Source organism: Perissodus microlepis, chromosome 6 (assembly GCF_051167445.1).
Source record: "Perissodus microlepis isolate ML-2025 ecotype Zambia chromosome 6, ASM5116744v1, whole genome shotgun sequence".
NCBI lineage: Eukaryota > Metazoa > Chordata > Actinopteri > Cichliformes > Cichlidae > Perissodus > Perissodus microlepis.
The window spans coordinates 37,091,756-37,112,592 of NC_140466.1; the positions used below are offsets into that span (position 1 = coordinate 37,091,756).

Here is a 20,837-nt window from a genome sequence, read left to right on the forward strand (position 1 = left end):
AAATCCAGACTATTTCAGCTTAATAGGTTCTGAATGCACATGATGGTGCTGAAAAATACCCCAATGACCTGCTTGTTTTAAAAATCCTAAATGTTTAAGACCTATTATGACCTTTCCTGTTGATAAGAAGAGCTGCCAGTTCAGGAAACTGCAATTTGTAAGTGTCAGATATTCTCCAAGTAAGACCGACAGAACTACTTAGATGGATATAGACACTGGATGCTGCTATAGGGTGGTAGACAAGTATGAGCCAGTACTTATGGACCATGTACATGTGGGAACATGGCGGACATACCTGATGGCCAAGATAAACACATTCTAATCAGTTGAATATGGGACTGTGCAAAAACCCCTAAAGTGCATTGTGTAGGACAGAGACATTGAGCTAAGGAGAGCAAAGTCCTGAGATTTCAAATAGAGGGTGCAGGGTATGGAGAGAAAATACGCAGAGCTCTGGAGTTTGTACTCACAGTCGAGACAGGGCTTCATTCTTCTGAAAGAGCAGCTCTGGAAGCTGGCTGAGACGGTTTTTGTTCAGGCGACTGTGTGGACAAAAAAAAAAAAAAGACAAAGGAAAAAAAGCTATCATTTCCTGTGAAAGAAAACACTTGAATGAAAAATTAATTTGGTTTATACTTGTAAATGTCTTTGTAATGTGTTCTCACAGTCTTTCCAGCTCCTTCAGCTCATCAAACACTCCCTTCTCAATGTTACTGATCTGGTTTTCCATCAGATGACTGCAAGGAAACGCTCACATTAAGATTCACTGTTTAAGCACATACTTTAAAAACAAATCAAGAGATATTAAATAACACAGTTAGTTTTCTATCCATCCATCCATCCATCCGCTTCCGCTTATCCTTTTCAGGGTCGCGGGGGGTGCTGGAGCCTATCCCAGCTGTCATAGGGCGAGAGGCGGGGTCCACCCTGGACAGGTCGCCAGTCTGTCGCAGTTAGTTTTCTATTTGATAAATTGGTAACACGCTTTAATCTTTCCTTGTGAAACATGAGTCTTGTTTGGTCGATCTCAGTCTGAGTATTGTGAAAATACAGTAGTTTTTCTACAAGGATATGTTCTGCCTTTGTGTAACTTAATCTTTAATTATGAGTGTGTTGATGAATTTGGGTAAAAATAACATGTACATGAAAATAGAGTTTTATTTGTCAGCAGCTGAATATGTGGATGAGGCTTTGGTTTCAGAAACTGGTTTTGAATCTGTCTGCACTTGAATCTGTATATTTGAGAAACATACTGCTGTCTTCCACCTCATATACCACTGCTGTATAGGGATGGGAACCGGTATCCGGTATCCGGTATGACATAAACGGTAGTGACCAGACCACATTTCGGTGCTTTATTTTGGTGCTTTTTCCCTGAGATGTCATACACTTTGGATTCTAGCCCATCATTTTACCTTTGTAAGCGTAGTAGGCGGGCCCAGGTACGTACGCTCTTTTAGAGCAGAGCTACAGATTAAAAACACCCAAGGCGAAGCGGTCAAAAGTCTGGCTGTACTTCACAGCAAAAGATGCAAACTCAGCAGGCTGCAACAAGTGCTTTAAGCTGATACTGTGCAAAGGAGGTAACACCTCGAATCTGATGAAACACCTGGCGACGTATACCATTTTGTTAAAAGCCGAGAAATGCACCGTATTTGATAGCTTGCTGCGAGACCTCACACCGAGCACATCTGCTGCGGGTGTGGTGCCTGTTATCGGACCAGGAGTTAGCAACGTCCCCCAAAAACCCGAAGAGGAGAGTCCTGGCCCCTAGCCCTGCCAGTGTAGCAGAAATGATGACGGATGATGATGGCAGCAGCAGCAGCCATTCTTCTCTGCGTGAGTAGCTTAATGTTGTTCGTGTGTAAGCTAACACACAAAGAAACAGCTGAACATGAGAGGTTTTTGGACCAATTTTGTGTTCTCCATTCTTTAAGCACCGGTTCGAGCACCGTTTAAGCACCGGTTTGGTACTGATATCGGATAAAACCTAAACGATACCCATCCCTACTGCTGTAGCACTTTACCCTCCTGACAGCAGTACGCCCAGGGCTCCCAGTGGGCTGCTAATCTGTTCTGATCAGGTCTCCAGAGATATAATCAGTCCGGGACATGTCATCATGTCCATCACTGACACTCATTGCAGTTCTAGTCCTCAAGTTAACACAGGAAATTACTGCTCATGCAGTTTCTCCCCAAGGGCACAGTGCATCCACGTCAAAAGGTCATAGATAAACCCTCCTTGTAGTAAAACTGACACCAGACAAGCACCTTATGTCAGCTTTACGTGGCACCACAGCTATGCTTCCCACATTCCTATCAGACCTCAAACAAGGACAGAAATGTGGGAAAGAATCTCGTAACAAATACAAGCTGTTGCCGTGTCAACAATGAGCCTGAAGGCAATGAAAGTAGAGAAGGAAATGGTGTGAAAGCCACTCTGGATGGGATGAGTGCTTTAATTGTAACCCATAAAACATATCTATAAGAGTAAAGGCAGATATAACTCACAGGACTCGGAGGTGTTTGAGACCCGAGAAGTCTGTCTTGGTGATGACTGTCAGGTTGTTTCCATTCAGGTCTCTGGAAAACAAAAGAGAAAACAGCAGATAAAGGAACTGCTGACATAAAGAAGTCAAACCTTTAAAAACATCAAAGAACATCTTAGGAACAGTGTGTAACTTATCAATTTCATTAACAAACTAATTATTTTGTTTGGAAGATCGATGCATGCAACGATCCATTTTCTTCTGTTTAGCCAATTCACAGGGCCACGGGGGGCTGGAGGCTTCGGTTCCAGTCATCACAAATACGTATGAAACTGAAAAGGACATCTTGAGTGAAATATGTAAACTAGCTGGTTTGAAGGAATTTGAATTTGTTCTCCTGGCTGAAGTGTGCAGACTCACACACAGAGGCAGGAACTAGAGACGGGCTAAGGTCCAGTTATGTTCTTAAAAACTTCTTCTGTGTGACAAAGTGCCTATTCCAGGAAGGCACAAATTAGTCACACAACTATCAAATCTGTTAAACACAACAGTTCTGTGCTGTACGCATTTTTACACCCAGGTTTTCAGTCTTTCCAAGAAGCCTTTCACACACATCTACTCAGTTCTATTCATGACAAATGACAAGAAACTATTATATAGAAATTAAATATGATAGAAACGATTACTAAGTTCAGTCCAGTGGAGGTTGTAGATAACAAAGATAAATAAACAAACAAACAAATAAATAAATAACTCGCCTGCTTGTTATGAAGTTTATATGCCACTGCACTGAGCGTTACAAGCTGTGTTATCTACATTACAAAGAACACCTGCTGACTATGTGTAGGATTTGGCTGTTCAGCTGTCATAACTATTAGTTTGTACTAGATGTTCACACATGTACTGACTTTGACTAGAATATAAATAGTGATGCTATAGTTCTATATTGTGTTTGAGCCGCTTAACAGTTGGATCCGACAGGCAACCAGGCAGTAATTAAATTCAACTTTGCTATAAGATATCGAGACTTTTCAGCCTTTTTGTGTTCTCTCGGTTGGTGATTATTTTGGCCAACTCAGTCTTACAAAATTGATGGAACTTGTTTCCTGTTCATATACTATTACTGTTATTTTTAACAAGTGTGGCTCTTGTCCAAGTCCAAAGAACTAGATCTTTTTTATTCACTCTATCAATATCCTAATACTGTGCAGCACTTTGTTGCTGCTCTTTGAAGTTATTTTCATCCACTTTAGTGTCAACAAAGTCTCCTCACTGGGAGTTCACTTTGAGGACAACCTTTTATTAAATTGTAAAAGGTTGTCCCTTGGAAGAAAATTACTTTCTTCCAGATATTTGTTCAAATGCAACAGCTACTGTTTGACAAGCGAGTCCTCAGCTCACACGAGCATAGCCTTGAGCTGCTTCGCTCTACTGTTGCATCTGTTCCAAGTCACCCAAGGAGGTTTAGGTATGAACTGTCGCTGCTGTGTGTTACCTGATACTGAACTCATTTCAGGCACTCGTTTCAACACACTTGTAGAGGCTCTCTTAAATGGGAGGGGTTTAACCCTGTGACCTCATTATCTACTTTGATTGACAGCTGTGAAGAAAGAAAGGGATGATGTCACTCTTCCCACGAGGCTTTGTGAAAGGACAAGTAAAATGAGCTGTGTGTGTGTACCTGTGTATGTGTGTGCGTGCGTGTAGAGTGTCATGTTCCTGTGCTACTGTAATGGGTGGAGCAGAGCCTGACCTTGTCCTGTGCCTTATAAAAGAGAAAGAAAAACCGAGAGACAGTGGATGCTGTGGTTTGGGTGTGTGAACTGGAGCTACAGGCCACTCACAGAACTTTAACAAAAAGACCTGATGGAGTAGCAACGACAAAACTGCCCAAATGTCCATTAGTCAACCGATGTTGGTCTCAGACTGAGCTTTAAATAGTTGTTTTTTAATCCTCACAGTGCATTTTTTTAGTTGAAGGTTCACATTAATGCAAATCTATACTGAAAAAATACTCAAAGTTTGCTTACTATCATAATTTCTTGTGTCCTTAATGACTATGAAAGGATCTGTGATGTGTTTACACATAAATCTGCTGTCTTCTTTCGGCACCCAAACAGTTGAAAACATGTAGCAGCATGCTGTAGCGGTCTAAATCAGTCTACGGGCAAGCAATGTAGCAAATGCTATGGCATTTTCCTGAGATTGACTAATTTCGTATTGAGGTGGCATAACTCCAAAAATGCCAATGTGGAAATCAAGCACTGAATTTTCCCCAGTAATTGTCCAGGTTAGGACAAGACCACATCACGTGACCCTCATTTGCTGGATTATGTCCACACCTGGGACAGGCAGGATCGTCTTCTGGGAAAAATTTTGAAAGCCTCTCTCCTGTATAATGAAGACGATGAAGAATGTTAAACTGAGTTAAACCATGGCGAATGCAAAGGGAGGTCGATGTATACGATTCAAGCAAGATCTCCACTCATCATCAGATCAATCCACCGCAATGTCTTTTTCCCAATTATTTTTTCCCAAGTAACAGGCCTTAAGCTCTGTATCAGTTTGTATATGACGGAGATTCTCCTTTTGCCAAAAGGATCTATTTCCAAAATATTATCCACTTGATTTTTAGGAGGTAGGTAGGGGAATGAAGTGTGAGGTTGGTATATTGTAATCTCTCATCAGAGCGTCAAAGGTGTTAAAAGTTTCTCCTGAAAATAAATTGTAAAAAAACGTCAAACCATTATTATGCCAAATTTGGAATGCTTTATCTGAAATGGATGGCAAAAAAAGGTTAAAAGCAACAGGCAAAAAATTACTAACCTGTTGCAAACAGAAGTGCCTTCTGAATTGAAGCCATATTCGAATAGATGTTCTTACAACTGGATTTGTTATTTTCTGTTTTTGATTTAGAGCTAAGGATGAGGTTAGGAGGGGAAGTGGATTAGACATCAGTTTGATTTTTACCCAAGCCTCACCCTCGCTATTCTCATAAACATATTTCCAGTGCAATAATTTGGTGATATTAGCCACCCAGTGTTAAAAGATAAAATTTGGCAACCCTAGCCCACCAGCCTCTTTTGGTACTTCCAAATATGTTTTTTCCATTCTGGGATTTGAATTTTTCCAAATAAATGTTGCTATTAATCTGTCTAAATCTGTCTTAATCATTTGGAAAACATAGAGAAATTTTGGTAAGACTGCCATTTTAACTATATTTATTCTGCCTGCTAATGAGATTGGAAGTGTTGCCCATTTTTTAAAATCTTGTGATGTTTGTTCTAACAACGTGTCAAAATTATGAATCCGCAACTCCATCATTGTGCGGGTTACATTTATTCCCAAATATTTAAATGTTTCTTTTTCTAAAGAAACTTCAATTTCTAAAGAAACTTCATTTTTAAAATGAAATGTTGAACATAATCTATTCTTGAGTTATGTGTTTATCATAAATTACCATGAATTTAGCCGAGTAAAAAGAGAGCCACTTTCATGACACAGAAAACCCAGAAGGCCATTTATGTTGTTTTTAAAGTACACCTTAATGAAGGGTCTCTCTGTTAGAATTAAACTGTGGTAGAGCCGCATGTATGATATTTTTAATTAATAGTCGTTTTCTAAATAATTTCATACTTAACTGATTCGTTTGTCAATAAATAAACAAATTTGGAATAATTCCCCTTTAAATATTCACACACTTTACTGTAACCTTCAGTGTAATGCTTCACTGATGTAAGCAAATGTTTTCAAAGACTGGTCCACTTGAACATTGTTTAAACCAAGCAAAACACCGTCTATGGTAACAGCGCGTCCTTCAGCACAAACAAACTTCATTCCATAGGGCCCACCCTGCAACTCAAAACACAACAGGGCACCTAAATAGTTCCCATACCAGTGACAGTTTGGAGTTGCCTTGGTACCAATGGGAAAACCTAAACCATATTAGTTCTGGGTAGTCAATTTACTAGTGATTCTCAATAGAATTGCCACAAAACTGGGCGCTGGTTTAGCTCAGTGCGTTGAGCAACCACATGCCATACGACTGAGAGGGGCCAGTTCGAGTGCGTCCTGCAGCCCCTTGCTGCATGTCTTCCCCCTTCTCTCTCTGCCCCTACTCTCCCATCCTTTCTTCACTGAGTCTATCAAATAAAGCTGAAAATTTGTCATGAAATTCTGTTTTCTCGTAATTTCATTCAAAAAGGTAAACTTTAACATATTTTATATTCATTGCATGCAAAGTGAAATATTTCAAGCCTTTTTGTTTTAATATGGCTCATTATGGCTTATAGTTACATACGGTATCATTAAATACAAAATCTCAAGTATTAGAATATATGATTTCAGCTTCTCAAAAAATATATTAATTCATACTCTCAATGCTTGGTTTGGATTTTTTTTACCCCCAATAAAAAACACCTTCATTTAGTAAATACATTTTGTGTTTACTTGTGTTATCTATCTATCTATCTATCTATCTATCTATCTATCTATCTATCTATCTATCTATCTATCTATCTATCTCTCTCTCTCTCTCTCCCTATATATATATATATATATATATATAGGGAGCATAGCCTCCTCAAAGATATAATTTTTGTGGATGAAGGAGGTCATTTGAAGAGAAAGAGAGGGAAGCAAAAGCAGGGGATTGGCTATAAGAGAGGGAGGGAGGGGTGGATGGCAACAGGTCGAGGCAGGGGGTCCAGAATAATTCCCTGGATGTGTGTGAAATTACACTGACAGTTAAACGGCACAGACGAACCAAGCATCAGGAAGCAGAGTGGCATATACAGTACAATGATGATGATGATACCATTTTCACATGTATGGATGCTCAGAAAAACACCAAGGTAGAAATGATAAGGTGCTAAATGTGAAAATGCTCATAATTTGTTTTTGTCTTTTTGTATAAGAAGAAGGAAAGGGACACGAGGGGAGAGACGAGCACAAATACAGCCTCAGTGATGCGTGGTTAATTGAGTTTTGTGCAGCATGTCGGGGTCAGGGGTCAGTTAAGCGACAGACTCCCCTCGAGTGGCGACTCTGCCAAACAATATCTCATTAAAGCAGAACGCGTCTCACACACACACACCATCACCGCCCTAGTGGGCAATGAGGCAGTTGATCCGCTCAGCTCTGCTTTCCACTGTTACATCTGACATGGTAGGAGAGCAGTAATTGGGGCGACTTAATAAGACAATGAGATGGGGTATGTTTGGTGGATGGCGCGAACAATGTAAAGATATAAGATATAGTAGAGTTTACTTTATGCCATTGAATAGAAAGACTGGCAAACTGTGAGAATGCCAGGAGTCAAAAAGAAACATCTTAAGATTCATTTGAGCACACATCAGCTACTATAATACTCTTCACATTCTCCTCCTTCTGGCGCTCTACTTGAATTTTTACACAGAGATTTCCTACTTTAAAAAAGTAACGTCTCCAACCACTAAAAAGTGGCTAAAAACTAAAAATTAATTTCAAGAGAAAAAAATATGACAAATAAGTCATTAAGAAGAATGGTAATACATACCAGTAAGCTTTGGTATAAAGCAGAATACAATTAAAGAAATAAAACACACACACAAGCACTTACACGTGCGCCCAAGCACAGGACCGTTAGATACATCTGAGCAGGCACTCGGCCAGTCGATGCAAATGGGTCATTTTAATCTGCTAGTCAACTGAGCATCCGTACAAGACGGAAGGGCCAGTGAAGTATCAAGCTACACACACCGAGCACAAACACAATCTTCCTCCTCACAAAATCACACACAGTCATTAGAAAGAGAGAGAGAGAGTAACAGCATACAGTCTAAACAAACTGGAATAAACAACAAGGAAATCTAAGACTTTTTTTGCTCCATCACCTGTTTACTAAACAACACTGCGATGCAGTCCCATCCTAAACCTCCATCTCATCGGGTTTCTTTGTGGTGCAAAACTGTATTTAACTGAAACTGCATTTGTTTTGTTGACATCCACCTAGCCACGTCTCAGCCAAGGACCGACTTGTTTAATGGACGGAGTCCAGAAGCGGAAAACAAATCAATCTCCAGTCAAGTTTCACCCCAAATAATGGATTTGTCTAAATCTCTAAAGACTGCAGTTTACATTAAGTTTGTTTTGTTATTTCTGGTAAGTTTAAAACCACTGTCAACAAAGTGTCAGCATCAATCTCCGTTTACCATGACACACAGCAAAAGCAAGTTAACAGCTCCTAAATGTTGTATGTATTTTAACGAATGATTGATGGGGGGCGTCGAGAGGGTGTGGGTGTCATTTTAGTTTGAAAAATCCTGAAAACCTCAAATTTATGAAACTGTGTTTATTTGAAAGAAAGAAAGAAAGGAAGAAGGAAAGGAAGGAAAATAAGTTGCAAACCAGTATGAAAACAGAAACTCTGTGCTTGTGTTTTTGTTATTTCTGCATCATCATAAAAGTGTTGGTACAGGATCACAATTGCAAGTGACTCCTAAAAGGTTGACTCTGTTCATCTGGATGTAGCATTTTCAGTGGGAGAAACGTTTCGTCACTATTCCAAGTGACTTCTTCAGTCTCAGCTGACTGCAGGTTTCCCCAATCTTATAAACAGTACATTTGCACAATGACTGAAACCAGCACCACTGGGCTGGGAGGTCAGTTCCTTGATCATTAATATGCAAATTATCATAACCACTGATCAAAGACCACTGATCAATGGCCATGAGTGCCATTCACAGAGAGTTGGGGAATGGCTGCAATCACAACATTGTAAGATGGTGACAGATGTACCCTTAGGCCCCCTCCTTGATTCAAACATGGTGTTTCCCTTTTCACATATATGGCCTCCTTGACTCTGCGCTCCTTCCTGTCCAGGATGTGTACCTCCTCATCATTGAAAGAGTGTCCACTGGCCTGTAGGTGTAAATAGACTGCGGTTGGGGAAACCTGCAGTCAGCTGAGACTGAAGAAGTCATGTGGATCAGCGATGAAATGTTTCTCCCACTGAAAATGTCCAGATGAACTGAATCAGCCTTTTGGAATTGACTTACCTGGATGATTGAGCATGCATCAAGATATTGCAATTGACTAGTCATGTCTGAGTATTCAGTTAGCATTAGCCAATAAAGTCAGGAAATGGTATTATAAACTATCGCTAGCAAACCAATATGAGTAACCTGAATTTGGCTAACAGGAAATCTGATAATATATTTATTATATTATATATAAAATAATAAAGAAAACATTAGGAATACCAACCATTTGTTCTAGACGAGAGTTGTCGTGTGGCAAAGGCTTTCTCTCCCCTCCAAATTCCAAAGCTATGACATCACAACGTAATTGGTCAGATGTTGATCCTCTAACATTATTTTAATGACACAGGAACAACACTATCAGCAGGATATCAGATACACCATGAAAACAGCACTGAAATAAAACAATGCAAAAGCCTGCATTGTAACCAAATAACTGCTGCACCTAGAAATGCACTTAAGTTCTTTAAATGCAGCTATGAATTGTTTTGCCTACTTTGACTAGGTAACAGGCATATATTAGCTAAAAAGTCAAATATGTTTTTGTTGCTTTGTCTTTCTAAATGTAAAATAAAAATCTCAGGACTAGCAAGCCTCCATTTTTGTAGTCCACTAACAGAAACTGTGTTTCCAGGTGGATGGAGCATGATAGCTAATAGCCCTTTTCCACTAGTACCTACTTGGCTCGATGTGACTCGACTCGACTCTACTTGGTTTCGATCGTTTTGCGTTACAATTATAGCAACACGGCCAAAAGTCCTGTAATGTTGTCGAGTTTAAAAAATATCGGGTTTCGTGAAGGAGATGCTCTCGTGACTCATCGAGTGACCCCACTTACTAGCCAATCGGTGGCATCTAGTCTATTGACATCACATTTTCTGATTGCTTGGAACCCTAGCCACCCAACAGAAAAGCCTGTCGAGCCGATCTGAGTAGGTACTGGTGGAAAAGGCAAATTTAGAGCCAATGACGCTTAATTTTGAAGACGCCATCCAAGAAGTATTCTCTTTTTTTTCGGTAGTTGAATTTCATTTTTATTTGATTTTTTAAAATACGTGAGCACTAATTTACTAGAATTTGTGCCTTTGCAGTGCATTTAAGGGGGCACCGTTTTAATTTACCCAGCAGAAACTAATGGTCCACTGGAGGATTTTCAGTGGTACAAGCCTTACATTATGCTGTTAGACTTTTATTGTCGTTGAACCCAAGAAAACTTGGCCACTAAATTCATCTTTTCAGTGCAGCTGTTATGAGTTGGAATTCAGAACCCAACACATGCGGTTGCTTCTGTGTACTGCCAGGTAGCCCCCCTTTCAGACTTGATCATAAATGTTGTCGACACAGACGCGGACAACTGGAGACACATCAGCCCACTGGCCAATCCTGTTATACATCTTTGAAGTCCGGCGCCTTCAATGCGCGGATGGTGGACTGTAAGTAAGTAAGTAAGTAAAATTTTATTTATATAGCACATTTCTAGATAGAAATCACAAAGTGCTTTACAAAATATAACAGATTATAAAAAGAAAAAAAAACAAACAAGATACAAACAAAGTTAGAAAAAAGCAATTTTAAAAAGATGTGTTTTTAGCTGTTTTTTAAAAGTAATCAATGAATCAGCGGATCGTAAGTCCTGAGGAAGCGAATTCCACAGTCTGGCAGCCACAGTAGCAAAAGCTCTATCACCCCTAGTTTTCAGTCTCGTATACTGAGTGACAAGTAGGCCCTGACTACTCGACCTCAGAGACCTACTAGGGGCATAGGGCTGTAAAAGTTCAATAATATATGGTGGTGCTTCTTGTTGAAGAGCCTTAAAAGTTAAAACCAAAATCTTAAAATGGACTCTAAATTCGACAGGAAGCCAATGTAACTGCATAAGCAACGGTGTTATATTGTGAAAATTTAGAAGCTTTCGTCAAAAGTCTTGCTGCAGCATTCTGAACGATCTGCAGATCGTTCAGAATGTAATGTCTTCATGTAATGTAATGTCTTCATGGACAAGCCCATGCAGTCAGAAAAAAAAGAGGTGTAGTGGCATCTGCACAGACCCTCAAGTCCAGTGTCTGATTATGACATTTATATCACTCTGACACAAAAAGACTTGTGGCTGCAGACTTATAGTTGGGGTTGTTGTTTTTTGTTGTTTGCTTTTTATTAATATACTGCTGCTTTGCTGTCCTCAGTTACTGCTCTTGTACATTTTGGTCCTGGTTTAAACTCGTCTGTTGATTTTGTTTTAGGTTAGCTGTGATTGAATTCCAGACCTTATTAGAGATAAACATCACATTAAAGGAGCTAATTAAGCCAGGTGCGTTTCCAAGGATGTTGTGCCATCTCAATCATAAAAAGTATAAAAGATAAATGTTGTTCTCGTGGTGTATGAAGTCCCATTCTGAACCTCTGAAATAACTGTTTTCCTTAATGCCAAAACACGTTTTTTCAAATGGATGCGATAAAGAAGAGTGGGGCTGACTGTGAAAATGCTTGCAAATAACTTATCAATCACAAGTCGTTAGCCAATGAGCATACCACAGATGATCCTTCTAAAGCATCATATGAGCAGAATTTACAAAAGAGATGAATGAAGGACTTAAACCCAGTCGAAAAGTGTTTACAGGGGTCAATCGGTCAGAGGTCAGGCGCTACTTACATCAAACACCCAAGGTCAAGTCATACACCTCACACATCATTTGTAGTATATATCTTGGTTAGGATTAAACATAGACATAAGCAACAACTTGGGTAAAAATACAACTGCTATTATGTCTTTTAAAGCTTTGATTTCTTGGTTGCTGATAAGGCCACCTGGTTTCTCTGGACAAAATGTGTGCTTCTGACGTGAAGTACAGATCCGTAACTTTGAGATATGGATTGACTCTAAGGCAGGGGTAGGGAACTTCAGGCCTCGAGAGCCGGTGTGCTGCAGGTTTTAGATCTCACCCTGGGTCAACACACCTGACTCAAATGATTAGCTCATTACCAGGCCTCTGGAGAACTTGAAAACATGTTGGGGAGGTAATTTAGCCATTTAAATCAGCTGTGTTGGATCAAAGACACATCTAAAACCTGCAGGACACCGGCCCTGGAGGCCTGGAGTTCCCCACCCTTGCTCTAAGGCCTGGGTCGGTCAGGCTGGGGTGCCAAGCTGAAACAATTACTTATAAATTTGTGAACACTAGGCTATAAAATGTGATTGCTCTGTACATGAATGCAGAAAAACTTATTGCTTTTTCATGACTGTTTCATGTTTTGTTGTGAGACTAGGCTGGTGCCAATGGTGTGTTACAGACCAGGATCATATTCAGCTGGCCATGTACAAACCACAGTTCTATTAGAAATGGAGAGATACATCATGCTAAGTTTGAATTGTCAGGCTCTTGATGTTGATAAGTCTAAACACACATCAAACTGGCTTAATTGTCATCAAGAGAAGCTGAAGAAAAACTGAGGTAGAAGTAGAAAATCAACTGAAACTCCAAGCATGTCCCCTCCTGCCTTTCTCACTGCAACCCAGGGTGGGCTCTTTCTTTTGTTGGTGAAATGAAAACAGAACAATCTGTACAAGATGCTACGGAGCAGGAGGTTTCACGGGTTGTTTCCAGCCAGCCCTCAAGTGCTTCATTTGGCCCAAGATCTGATCATGACCAATATTCCACCCAGAGACTCACGGATACATGAAATAAAGAGTGGCAGCAAAAAATTCTGCTGTTCGGAACAAAGTCATTTCCTGACATGAAAAGAAAACCAGGCAGCTTTTATTGATAAATTACAATCTGCCTAAAACCAACTTTGTGAAAGATTACCGAGTCAACACTAAACTGTACTGCAGATGTAAAAGGCGATTTCAGTTTTCTCTCCTCCCCTCTTCTATTATCACTCTTATGCCTTTCATCATCTCCCATCCTTACCAATTGTTCTCCTTCACATTTTCTCTTCTTTTCCTGTCAACTTTTAAAAAACTCTTTCTTTCTCATCCTGCTTTCCTTCTCACTTCTTTTGCTCCTTTCTCCTGTTAACTCTCTTTCTCCTCAGTCACACAAAGGTGAATGAGACTAATATTAAGAGTCAAGCATACATGCACAGGTCTAATGGCACTTCATTAGGGGCACCTTTTCCACTGAGAGGCCGCAGGAAGAATGGTTAGATGAGAGATGTGGAGAGAGAGAGAACGAGAGAGAAAGAGGGGCAGTGGGAAAAGCTGAGGTGGCCGTCAGTGTAAATGAAAAAGAAAGGAAAATATGAAATTGACAGTAAAACAGAACAAATACTGAAGGGGAAAATATTCACAATTAAGCTCTTCACTTCTTTGTAACTAAAGTAAGTAGCTATCCAGGTTAGGTTAGGGTCATTCGAGCTAAATCTGTATCTCTATCTGGATTTATGGTGAGAGGTAAATCTTCATTGAATTAATGTTAGAGTTCCTCATTAGTGGCAAAACCAGTTGCCACACGTGTGTGCGTGTGTGTGTGTGTGTGTGCGCGCGCATGCACGAAACATCTCGGTTTCCTGCTCTTTGTTCACTGCGTCGGGCGCTAACAGTAATCCTGCGCACACTCAATTAGCAGTCTTGCTGGCAGCTACCCGTAATGACACACACATACTTATGAAAGCAGACATTCTGATTAACATTTTCATCAGTGATTTATGCCCAATTTATATAATGATGCCATCCAGGAAAAGAAATAAACAGACCAGGAGTGTGCTTTTTAAATCTGCAGTGCATGACTGGCTGCCGTGCGTGGCAGGAGACTGGCTCGTTCAGTTGTTTACGTTTGACTTGTGAGCGCGCGCACACACACACGCACATTTATTTTTCTCTCTCCTTTAGACACAAAGACCATCAACTTGAGAGTCTGACACAGACCTTAACCTGCACTTTCTCACACTCTCTCCCACATACAAGCACACTGAGTTTAGGTTTGTTCTAAGATTTCGTGTTTCTAATTGTGTTTTGGATTCATTCGCAGTGACACAAGGAGACACTTTAAAGAGTGTAGACCATTTTTGTTTGGCTGATTAAAACAGCAGAAATGTGCATTATCTCTAATTAAGAAATGCCAGTCCTGGAACAAACGCTTTTCAGTGTTACAGACAAACTAGACACAAACTCAGTGAGGTCACACCTTGAATATAATGTGTTTAATATTACGATACATTTTCTGTCATGACTCATGAAAATAGTAAGTTCAGTCACATGAACATCAGTTTCACGCCAACTACTAAAAGGTGGAGTGATGTCCACACTGTAAATATCCACAAGGAACATAACGAGAAATACTCAAGGTATCTGGTGTGGTGGCTTATTAGTTTACTGGACCGTCGATTTTCCTAAACTCGCCACATTCTGTCCAGTCAAACAAGTTAGCCGTCCTTTAAATTTAGTGTTTGTTTACTGATCATTTGATCGACACATTATTTAATATTGCATCATGTATTAAGGTATAAGGGGACATTTTAAGTGCATTAATTGCTACATTTAAGTTAATTTCCTAATAGGGAGCGACAGTTTTGACTTTTCAGTGCCATGAAGTATTTAATGGACCATCCTGACCTTTATAAGTAATCATTGCTTTTTCTCAATTTCTGTTTTTACTTCACAGTTGTGTTCTCCACAAAATCACACACAATTCCTTTAAAGACTTCACAGAGACACTTTTTACAGTGAAATTAGTAAAGAAAGAATTTTTAGACACCTTTAAAAATGAGCAGCAATACAAATAAATTATCTTCCTAGTGAGAATTGTTAATTAGAGTTGAACTCAAGCACAACAGAAATTTTTTCATATCAGAAGAAACAGGAAAACACAAATGTTTTAACTCGTGTGGTAGCTTATTGGCTTTAATGTACATGCACTGATTCTGCTTATATGTAGCCCCCAGAGATCAGTTTTGAGCCAGGAATCACGCTGACTAACTGTACCTAACTGACTGTTTATTTATTTTTGTCAGACAGTTAGGTTATTTTTATCATGCTGCCCTTCTTATAAGTTGATCCACTTCACTCTAAGCCCTGGTTATGAAAGCAAGAGCAGGAAAAACACAATTTTTTTATGATTTATGACGATAATTTAATCTGGATTAAACACAAACTAAATGGATCAGCACCAGAAAACTCCAAAAACAATCTGTAAGTGTTCAGTAAAGTCCTTCACAAAAACCTCATAAGTGCAGTGTTTTGTCCAGTCCCAGCGCACACGTTCCTGTACTCATCGGCATTTCTTCACAGATTTTCCTCTCTATGGCTTTCACACACACTTTCCTCTTCTCAAATAACCATGCTCATCAGGGCCCAAAGGGGCATCCATTTTTCAGTGTTGCCATGACAATCCCAGCGAGGAGGGGTGTTTAGTTTGACTGGTGCAGTCACGTTGATAAATGACCCTCTTATTGCTGGCTGTCGCCCAGGGATTACTGTATACACTCTCTCTCCCTCTTTTGCTCCCTCACACACACACAATCACGCCGACTCTCTTTCCCCCAGTGGCTAGCTGTCCAGCTGATACACACACTCAGATCACTTTACATGCTAATTGGCCGACAAGACCTTTAACAAATAGCTGTCTAATGAGTCGTTCCTCTCCACTGCAGGGCAGGGTCTTCCTGAGTCTACATAACCACGTGATGGGAAGAATGTGGAATAAAGATGCAACTCAGGGGTCAAAAGGTCACATTGGCTATGTATAGAAAGCCTGATTGATTGAAATAAGAGCATGATACCCATTTCAGACAGCGGCACAGGTTAAACCAACATCCATATTGATCAGATTGCATTAGTGAAGCGGAGTCAGAAGCTGTCCAGGTTATCCCACCTCCAGTAGGAGAGAAAACAATTGGGTGCCTTCCAAAGAAAATAGATGTAAAACGTTGAGTCTGGAAGTCAAAGACTGAAAAACTAAACATCAAAGTGTCTTTGTTTTACTCTGGTTATAGATCCCACCATGAGTATCTATCAGAGTTTCTGTCCAACACAAAATCTCTATGGAAAGTATCCAGAGCACCAATGTCATTTACACATTTATGTATATAAGTATATAAATCACAACAACAGTTGCCTCAACATGCTTTACATTTGAAGATAAAAACTCTACAGCTGCATTCATTTCCACATTACCAAGCTGGAGGCAGAATTTATATTATTACCCATTTCTGCTCATCTAAATGAACCCGGCATTGATGGCAATAAAATTTTGTGAAATTTTTCAGTTTCACCACTGTGTCAGTTACTCTCACCCTGCAGAGCACCATCTAATATCTCACCATCTCACATAAATAGAAAAATGGGCAAGTGTGTCTACAGGCTCACAGTTTTTTCCAGGCCATTTCTCTTTGACCGAGAGCCCAAGCCCCCATTCCCGATCATAAAGCTATTAGCCTTAGAGGGGAAAACATCCTCCACGCTACAGTAAACCAGAGAGGACCAAGGATAATGTATCTCTCTGCTGGCACCCCTGAAAGTCATCAATTATTCATACACAGGCACTCAACAACCTGAAATAAACACATACACTCACCATATACAAACACATACATGTTCACCAGGCACTGAGACAACCAGTCAATTCATACCTTCAGAGGCGGAGAGAAACAGATTAAGTACCTCCTAATTTATTTGTCCTCACTGCGGCGGAGTTTGTGTTTGCTGATACTGGAGCACTGCTTTGCATCCATGGGTCCACTGCTGAGGTGCATTGTGCTTATTTGCACGAATAATTGCCAAAAAAGGCAGACCACAAACCTGATGACAGAAATTAATATTTGACTGCACCATAGAGTCATAGCAGAGGCAGTCCATCAAAGTCAAAAACAGAGGGCTCATTGGTAAAGGTGATAATTTGCGCCAACATGTAGCATTCACACACCGAGACACCGAGCACAAGACGGCATTGGCAAAGATATGCAGCAAGATTTTACCAGCAGTCATCATCTACTGCATTAGAAGATAAACCCTACCATGGTGTTTCACAGGTTGTTGTAAAACTAGACATTTTTATAAACCTAAGAAACCAACAACTAAACCACAATCACTTGAGGAAGGTTTGTACAGCATGTAAGTATGTAAGGGCCGTTATAAATTGGTTTCATCAAAATCAGATCAGTAGGTCAGCCCTGACATTCTATTAAAGCTAAAAATACATACTTTTAATTACAGAGGCCTAAATGATAGATTTGGTCTGAAAATACAGTGCAGATTATGACTTGCAAGCGAGGAACATAGATTCAGATTTATCAAATTTCTTCCTGTGCTTATTTTTCAGGTGCCTCGATATTGAGCAAATCTGTAAATTTTAATGTGATGTGGGCCAGCACATCATTACCACTGCCTACCATTTGTGCACTGACTGCGTTAGACTGAGGTATGTGTGCAGCGCTCAGGAGAACTCTTTATCACTGCTTTCCTTCCACAGTGCATTTGCCCTACTGAAAGAAAACCCACTAAAAAATTAAGACATGATATTATAGTAAATAAAAAGAGAAACAGAAGAAAATGGATTAAAAACAAGTCCCGGGGAAGAGAAGAAGTTTTCTGAAGTTTTACGATACATCCTTTTTGAAAAGATGTATCGTATCGTTTGTATCGTTTTTTTTTTTTTAAAGTTAAACATATAACTGGAAAAACGAGATGTGGAGAAATGATGCTGCTGAGCAGCAACTGAATCCTGAAACTCAAGTGGATCAATCATGTGTGCATGTTCTCTGAGGTTAAACAGGCAACAGATGAAGAGAGACACCACAACAGAATATACACTGACACAAACAAGAAATAATATGCAACGCGTACTGTGAAATGCCTCAAAAGAGTGGGCTATACTGATAATTAAATCATCCACTGTAGACCCTGTTCACTCTGAAACTCCATCCTTGTTTTCTCATTTTTGCCCTTTAACAATTATACACGTGAGATTATATTCCTGCAGATACTGATATCTTGACCTATAAAGCAAACCTTTACCCAAACTCATAATTAACATAGATTTAAATAGCTCCTTGTTTATTTAAGTGAAGAGCAGCTATATGCCGTCACTTTGAAGGATTCCCCTCATCCTACTATGTGTCTATACACATTTGGTCCTCGGAGGTGCAGTAAAATATAAATGCATATGTACTCACAGCCTCTCAGTGCCCCTGGGGATGTTTTTGGGCACAGTGTGGATCCCCAGGCCATGGCAGTCCACCGTGTTGCTCAGGCAGCTGCAGGGAGTGGGGCACGCCTCTGCACCTCCGTGACCTGCCAACAGCACCGTAACACTCCACGCCAACACCACCTGCATCCAAGATTGAGGAGCCCGGCCTGTGTCCACTGCAATCATCCCGCAGCCTCCTGACCCAGCAACATCCCCTCTTTTTCCAGCAGGCATTCTGCTCTCCTGCGGAGCTCCCCAACACTGCAGAAACCAGCCAACAGATCCTACCCTCTTCCTTCTGCCCGGGATGACTGACCAGTACTACCTCTTTACAGAAGTGAGAAACAGCAGGAGAGTGTTTAAAGGGGCTGAGACAGCAGCATAGCCAAGTGAAGTTCAGCTCAAACTGAACGACTGCCACTTGATCCTGGAGTGGCCTTTCAGGGAAATAAAGGAGGAGGGAAAAAATACGAGTATGTCCTCTTCTTCTACTTGTCACCAGCTTTAGAGCTCCCTCCAATTGGCTTCTCTTCTCCTACTCTCTCTCTCTCTCTCTCTCTCTCTCTCATGCAGCTGTACAGTGTGCTCGCCTCTCCCCTCTACTTTTCATTGAGTCATTGTGCACTGAACAGTGAGCCACTAGGAAAAAAAAGAAAAAGAAAGGGGGTGTGGAGGGGGGGACTCCCTCACTCCCTCTATCTCACACACACAGAGTAATCATCCATCAAAAGCTTTTACAAATAACAGCAGCAAGACTCCTCCTATGCCCCCCCCCCAAACTCCACACATACACGCATACGCACACACCAGTACCCAGAGTGAACTCACATCTATTCAGTGGCAGCAGTAGCGGGAGCCGCCACCATCACTGAAGGTGACAGCAGCCTTTCTCTCTCTCTTGCCCTCTCCTTCTTTTTGTCTATCTCGCTCGCCCACATGCGGTCTCCTCCCTTGGGGAAAAAAAAGAGCCCGAGGCTGCATGAACATGATGAGAAAGGAGAGAGGGAGAGAGGGAAGAGTAAATTGTGATCACCACGAAGCACGAAAAAATATAACCGAAAAGGAGAAACTATTTGTGGAGAGGAAGAACAATAGATGTGACATAAAAGGAGAGGTTGGAAGTTGTACTGCGGATTAATTGGGATATTTTATTTTATTTATTTTGGCCACGGCTCAGTGCCAAGACTGCACACTGAGCTGCAGGAACTTGGGTTGGTTGGGGAAAGTGGGGGGGGTGAGACTGGCATAACTGGAATGCCATAAGCTGCCAGAGCTTACTCAGAAGTCTATTATGAATTCACTGGCAAGGCTTTGAAATTCAAATGGAGCCTGGCAGAGTTTTTTTCCCCAGTCTCCACAGAAACCCTGGCTTCAGCTTTTTGTGATCACCATACTACCAAGGAAAAAAGGAGCAGGGGAAAAAAAAATCAGGGATACCGTGAAGAAAAACCACTTACAGCTGCAAATCTACAGTAAAACCAGTGACAAGGTGTTAAATCCACAAGGAAACAGTGTTTGCTCATTTATTGATTTGTTCTTCTAAGTTATGAATTATTTAGGTCTTCAGTTTAACAGTAAAATAAACCCCAGATTTCTACAGCAAAAAATAAATAAAAAATGTTAAAAAGGAGAAGAAGAAGTTGTTGTTAAATGTAATGTTCTGCCAATCAGCTGTATTATAAGTAAAGCACAGCATTATTGGTGCATTATAAGAAGAAAAATGTCAACAAAAAAAATCAGTTCTTTGGCTTGTATCCCTTCTTAAATGTATTCCTGATTCACACTGTTTTATACAACAGTTTTGTGGAGTGTAGTCAGAGCTTCTCTCAGAGATAGATCTGGTTTGTTATTACTTTTCAGTGTGACTGCTAACACCCGGAGGGCACAGTTTACCCAGCTTTTTATTTACCACTATACATGAGTGATTATTGCTCGTGGCCTCACTTTGTCTTCTCCTGGCAGACTCGGAGTGACGGGTTAATTTAACCCGCCGCACTTCAGAAGTGATGGAAAACAAATTGGCCACAGGCAGAGCCCGGCTGCTTCCTCTGTGCAACTGAATTGAATGACTCATTTGGCCATATTCGGTAACAAAGAGAGGGAGACAAGATGTTGACATCTCCAGGGGGTGGTCCCCCTTATTTCTAGGGTCATAATAGATGTCTGAGGCAGGGGTGGGTGTCGAGGCAGGGAGGGAGCTTTTACTG

The 20,837-nt window shown here is 40.6% G+C and overlaps 1 protein-coding gene across 1 annotated transcript in view; it reads right to left on the reverse strand.

Moving 5' to 3' along the window:
* Positions 1-19,119, reverse strand: part of slit1b (slit homolog 1b (Drosophila)) — a 71,756-nt gene extending 52,637 nt beyond the window's left edge. The window contains exons 1-4 of the mRNA XM_084932184.1: positions 18,617-19,119; positions 2,512-2,583; positions 666-737; positions 471-542 (exon numbers count right to left, since the gene is read on the reverse strand). Coding sequence (XP_084788310.1) covers positions 471-542; positions 666-737; positions 2,512-2,583; positions 18,617-18,864 — 464 coding nt within the window. The 5' untranslated portion in view covers positions 18,865-19,119. The remainder of the gene's footprint in view (positions 1-470; positions 543-665; positions 738-2,511; positions 2,584-18,616) is intronic.
* Between the last annotated feature and the right edge of the window lie 1,718 nt (positions 19,120-20,837).